This window comes from Hippocampus comes, unplaced genomic scaffold, assembly GCF_001891065.2.
Source record: "Hippocampus comes isolate QL1 unplaced genomic scaffold, H_comes_QL1_v1.1 scaffold59, whole genome shotgun sequence".
Classification (NCBI taxonomy): domain Eukaryota; kingdom Metazoa; phylum Chordata; class Actinopteri; order Syngnathiformes; family Syngnathidae; genus Hippocampus; species Hippocampus comes.
This window is the reverse complement of record NW_017805406.1, coordinates 1,408,057-1,414,282: the sequence shown is the minus strand read 5'-3', so window position 1 is coordinate 1,414,282 and position 6,226 is coordinate 1,408,057. Positions and strand designations below refer to the sequence as shown.

General features: G+C 42.1%; 1 protein-coding gene across 12 annotated transcripts in view; it reads right to left on the bottom strand.

Annotated features, from left to right (window-relative positions):
- The window catches only part of LOC109517839 (neurexin-2-like), a 125,478-nt gene that overhangs the window by 56,581 nt on the left and 62,671 nt on the right, over window positions 1-6,226 (bottom strand). For 9 of the 12 annotated variants that reach the window (XM_019873241.1, XM_019873239.1, XM_019873248.1 and 6 more), the window contains 2 exons: window positions 4,617-4,820; window positions 2,035-2,061 (listed from right to left, as the gene is read on the bottom strand). In XM_019873241.1, coding sequence (XP_019728800.1) covers window positions 2,035-2,061; window positions 4,617-4,820 — 231 coding nt within the window. The remainder of the gene's footprint in view (window positions 1-2,034; window positions 2,062-4,616; window positions 4,821-6,226) is intronic. The other 3 variants (XM_019873245.1, XM_019873249.1, XM_019873250.1) reach the window with 1 other exon arrangement.

Genomic DNA, 6,226 nt, shown 5'->3' with positions numbered 1-6,226 from the left:
CTGTGGTGAGTCGTCATTTTCATGCACTTTGAATTTGCGTTGTATCGTATTTTGAAGGCATTAAACATTACCAGAGCGATAAGAGTGTTGCGACCAGATTAGACGTTCCTTGTGTTTATTATTATATTTCGAAAACACCACAGTTTTCATGCAGCTCATACCATATTATTTTGTTGTATTAATTCCGCCACACCTTAAATGCCGGTCCCTGAAAATAATGTCTGACTTAAACCGGTCCGTGGGGCAAAAAAGGTTGGGGACCCCTGCCGTAGATCCTTGCTTTTATCTCTTTTCTTTTTTTTTTTTAAGGTGTAGTCTAGCCGATCAAATTAAAGTAAATGTCTCTCAGGTATTCTCATTAAATATTCCAACAGTGTTTCTTTTCATACTCGAGCCGCAAGCCAATTTTCACTAAGTTCTTTTTTTTTTTTTTTTTACAGACAGAGACTATGATAAATGGAATTAGTTTTGTCCGTAGTTTCTCTTCAGTTTCACCGATTCTGTAGTCCCCCTCCCCCTGCACGTCACATTGTCTTTAACAATTAATACTGGTGATGAAACAGGCAGCCGTTTCTAGCATCATCGTGCATTAAAGCAGGCTAATGAGTTTCTGGTGATGCAGGGTGACTGGCTAGATTTAAACAGCGATTCATTCGGATTTGCATAATAGGCTTCTGCGATGATTTAAGCAGCTATAAGTAGACCGCCCCCTCCCCCCACCAAAAAAAAAAAAAACAACCCACTCACTCTAACGGGTACGACTTGGCAGCTGGCAAGCACCGCTATCTCCCTTCCTGATCCTCCTGATAAATTTGTCTCATATACTCATCTATCGATCGGATAGCAGAGCAAAGAAAAAAAAAATAATCTTCGCTCCACCGCTCAAGTGGGATTAGTGACATGGCTGCACGTCTAAACCGCGGATGAGTCGCGCTTTTGTCTCACCAAAGATAAATGCTGTTTACTGCAGCGATTATCGGCAGGCATCAGTAATGGAGAACTAATTAGCCACAGGGCTGCATCAAGTGCCAAAATGTGGCTCGATTCGATGACGGTGCTTGTTAGACTGCATTGAGGAGCCACAGGAGAAATATACAGTGCGGTGGAAAAGAAGGAAAATAAAAACCATTCATTGGGCCCAGTAGCTTTGAATATTGTTTTTCGCCTCAGTAAAAATAAATAATAAATAAATAAAAAATACAATTTAAAGAGTGCATGTTATTGCTCACTTGGGTTATCTTTGGCTGATGTGTTAGATAATCTTAAACATTTATATGGGGCAACAATATGCAAAAAGAGAAGAATTTAAAGGCAAATACTTTTCAACGGCACCCAAATTTAGAGGAATGCAACACAACGACACAAACAGGCACATCATGAGGTGCACCCGCACACTAAAACCAGAAAGAAATGATTTTGGATTGATGGAAAAATAAAATTCTGTTGTTCTTCCCTCATAGGTCTGAATAAATGTAACATTTTAATGTATGGAGTATTGTAGTGCGCGGAGCTGCTAACTGCTAGCTTTTAACGGCACATGAACAAAAGTCCTGTCAAATCTGTTGCCTAAAATTGGTTAATTAAAATGCATAATTTATTTTTTTGGTGAATAAATGTATCCTATGATCAACTGTTTTCAAACATTTTATATCACAAATGACCTTCATCTACTTACCCCAAATATGAAGAGATGTTTCAAATAATTGTGATACTTTACAGTAAGATGCAGTGCAGTTTAACACCAATGCAAAGTAACTAGAAAAATAAACATTGTTGGATGTCACTCATCATGATCTTTTCTCAAATTATTATTTTTTTGGGGGCATAGCCCTCATACTTTTTTTTTTTTTTTTTACTGTGCAAGTGCAACTGCCTACCTTCTATATACAGTACACCCGATCGTGAGCAGAATATACTGCCGGACACAATAATAATGTTTGCTTTATGTGACAGCGGTGAGCCGTATGAATACATCAAAGTGCATGTTTTTTTTCTATTCAATCACAATAATAGATAATGGTAGGAGACACTTACTGAGATTACAGTCTATCCTGATACAATCTGGTGAGAGAGAGAGTGAGATGGTGAGATTAAAAGAAGGGGAAAAAAAAAGAGGGGAGAGAATATTTCACATCCTTCAAGGTACATTCTGCAGACACGTCAGTGCTTCTCAGAGCCCACCATCCGGGGACAGCCTCGAGAGTCAAAGCGCCACTTTCCTCCCCGCTGTGCAAACGGCATTAAGAGGGGCGAACCGTGAGTGAAAGGAAACATCTCAGCGTGTGCTGGCCATAGAATGGAGTCAATCAATGAGCTCTGTAGTCGGCGTGGAAAAAGAAGTCCAGCCGGGGCTGCGTGAGTGCACGGGCGACTTAGATTCAGCATCGGGCGAGTGAATTGCAGTTACCATGACGATGCCTGCTTTGGTGTGTGCTGCAGTGGAGAACGTGTACATCTTGGCGAACACAATGTATGGGGTGGATAAAAAAAAGCCTCAATCAGAACCAGATGAAAGTCTCCGTTGCCGCCTCGAGTTAACAGGGAAGCTGCGTGTTGCCCTTTGCGGTGTCATGTGGTTTAATATTGACCCGTCCTTCACATAGACTCAAGGGGCAATTCATTAAGTACACTTACACGACACAATGAGAGCCAACACAAGAGCTGTTTCAATCAATCAATGAATCTTTCTATCAATCAAAAACTCTCTTGCTTTGAATCTTATTAAATTGTGGAGATGTGACTAATTTTGCCATATTTTTCCAGGGCATTTCAAAGGTCTTTGTCATAGTTGATATTGCCCATATTAATGGTCTTAGTTATTTTGATATTGCCCATATTAATGGTCTTAGTTATTATTATCATTATTATTATTATTTTTTAAATCAGGCAGACTGAGCTCCTCCTTGATTTCCTCTGGCACTCCAGTGAACTGAGATGTCTCCTTGCTTGTTGTGCAGGGCTGCATGGTGGAGATGCATTTTGCACATTAAATGCCGAGGAAAGAGGCGATTTGCACAATCCACAGCCACGATTCATTTGTCCAAAAAAAAAAAAAAAAGTCACCTGCCATTTGCCCGAGCCTAGAAGCACAGCCTTCTAAATACGATATATACTCCCCCCAGCGTTGGGCTGGAAATAGACCCACTCACTAATTTTTGCATGCTGTGAATTATGAAGTCATTGCAGCCGGAGCGCATGACTATGTGACATCACGTGGCTGAGGAGTGCTCTCGAGCTGTCAACCATCACAGAGCAGTGGATGCAGAAAGCCGGAGACCACAGTGTTTCACTTTGTGTGCACTGTCTGTGTGTGTGTGCGCGTGTGTATATATGTTTTGTGTGCGTGTACATCGTTGACACCCCCCGACCTCAATGAAGTGACTCCAAACGAGACAGGCCCCAGTGAGGGGCCGTGTTGTAAAATGGTCGCATGCGTGCTTCCAAGTGTTATGTGTGAGCGTTGTGATGAATGTGGTCTCTGACTGCCTTCTCCTTGAACTGCAGACAAGCCATTGAAGGGCTGAAAGAGCTGAGAGACAGCCGGTCGGGTGGGACCTGACCACTGCATGAACCGAGAGACAGAAGCGAGAGACAGAAAGAGAAAAGACCACCGTTGCTTAAAAAGGCAACAATCCCTTATGTTAAACAATTAACTACAATCGCAATCCTTATTCACAACATTAGAAGTGCTTTCGTCTCAACATGTTCCCCGTGTTGATATGTTATATTATTTAGATTGACTTTATGGGGACAGCCCATGCTTTATACATGAAGGGTGTCAGAAATGTTCCAGGACCGGCGTCACAAATGCTACATATCAAAATCAACCGAGGAGATAGAGGTTTTACACTTCTAGAATAAGCAAACAATCACTCGCAGGGCAATTATTATTATTATTAATCAGAATAATTTTGAAATAATAAAACATAGATTGTTGATCTTTTTGTTACAATTGCTCGGCCCCAACCTTCGACCTAATCCTATGGACATAAAATGAAAGAATGCACTGATGATGTCACAGAATCGTCTAAAAGCTAACCATCCAATCAGAACGCTCCGCTGCCAGTCCTACCCACAGACACGAGTTGGGCATGCTATCTGAGATTTGCCAAGGCAGGCTTTGATGTATGAACCAGCATGAAAATCCTCAGTTGTTTTCCCCCTCGGGCTCTCATCGCGGTGACATCATATCTTTGCCTTCACGCAAGTGCAATTTTTCAGTCCTAACAGGAACCCCTTCGGATGCGCCCACCTCCCGGTTGGCTAAAATATGAACGCAGTGTCCAAAGGAAGATGCCCAGAACTCATCTTTTGTTGTTCAAGCAACTGAGATTAAGTGACGTCTAGCTGCTAGTTTTTAGATTAAGTTATGAAAACAGTGATTTCTATCAACAGTTACTCCCAAAGAAATGTTTGGTTTGAATTGAAGTAAATCTAAAACAAGCGAATCAAGGGACGTGCATCTCTTTAAAAGCAACAGCGGTTGTACAGTACCAGGATGGTATGGGAGAGAGTGAAGGCAGACTAATATCAAGAGATCACTGGCTCAGTGACTCTTCCTGCAAAAAGGTCAGCCTAGACATTATCTGCTGGCGTATCTGCTGACGCGGCATTACCCAAGTTGACCGTCAGCTTGAGTCGGCCCGCGTCCAGCTCCACGCGCAGGGTGTCCGCTGACTGCTGAGACGTGGTGGCCACCAGCAGCCCAAAGGCCCTCTGGGACATGAAACGCAGGGACACGTCCTCGGCCTCCGTGTGCAGCGTCCTCTGAAGCATCACCTTCAGGTACATGCTGCCGTCGTAGCTCACCACCGTGGCGTCTGTGCAGTGGAGATCACAACTCTTAAACCACTGTGCTGCCCTGAAATTATATATATATATTCTCAAATACATATTTCATGGCAGAGTACTTCACTTATTTATCATTTTTGCTGATTGGCTGGGAGAAATCATTCAGCCGAGCTGTTCTACACGTTACCGAATTAGGCTTCCTCGCTGCAGGGAAAGCATTTATTTTGCACTTTTCAACCCCTAAAATAAAACATGAATTTATAATATTCATATTTCCAGCACTCGCACGAACCCTGATCCGTGTCACTCCGTGATCTAAATTGGACGTTGCAGTTTTCATTTTATGCAGCAGATGGCAGAAAAAGCCTAGAGCATTTTTTGTAAAACGGTGGCTGCTAATGCGGCACCAAATCCGATTTATGACACATTCCAAGCGACACAAGGTGACGGAGCGAGTGGGAGAGATTTTCCATCCATGCCACAATACGACTCGCTGTCATTGAACCTCTCTTGTGAGAAAACTATCTGCATGCGAATGAAAAGTGATTCTTGCAGCGACGCTGCTCCCCGAAAATAACAATCGCAGTCCTGGCAACATCCTGATACTGATCATTTGTGAACACACTTTTCTCCGACTGGCACGTCACTGCTATTTGCTTGTACAATAAATGGCTGTGATGCCTAGAATCTGTCTTTTTTTCCGTCGCCTGGACTGCGTCGTGCATGCTGATTTACTTATAGACTATAATGGAGTATATGGATTAGGGAGGTGCATTGTAGCTATCAGAGAGGCATTCAGTCCATTGATTGGGGCTTGACAAGTTCCGATCCAGAAAACCTGGTGTTAACTTTGCAATTAAAATTAATGTCGAATGCAATTAAAAAAAAATATATATATATATATATATATATATCCACATACATAAACATAGCTATACCACAAACTGTTATTCCAAAACATGAATATCATGTCAAACTCATCCTTAAAAATAAATGACTTACAACTTGATTAAAAAAAAAAAAAAAAATGCATGTGGCCAAGACTCTCTGTACCTCCAACTAACAACCCAGGCTAAACTTAGCTCATCCCTGACATAATGTAGCTACAAAGATGAATCAACTCAAACATTTTTCCTTCACACCTCTCCAAGGCTTCATTGTCATCTTGGAGCTCTTAGAGTGCATAAAAAAATGTGAGTTGATGTCCTCCCACACCCCCACCACCACAGCAAATAGGTGAAGATCGGCTCACCAGACAAAAAAAAAAATAGGAACCACAGAGATGTGAGGAAGGCAGGCTCACCACTTGGCCACCACTCGCCTCTTCCACATGATCAACTGACCAGAAATCAAGTGAGTTATGGGGCTCATTACCGGGATATAGATTGTTTCACCGTTAGTGGAAATGTATTACTCTTTGAGAGGTCTGGGTGTA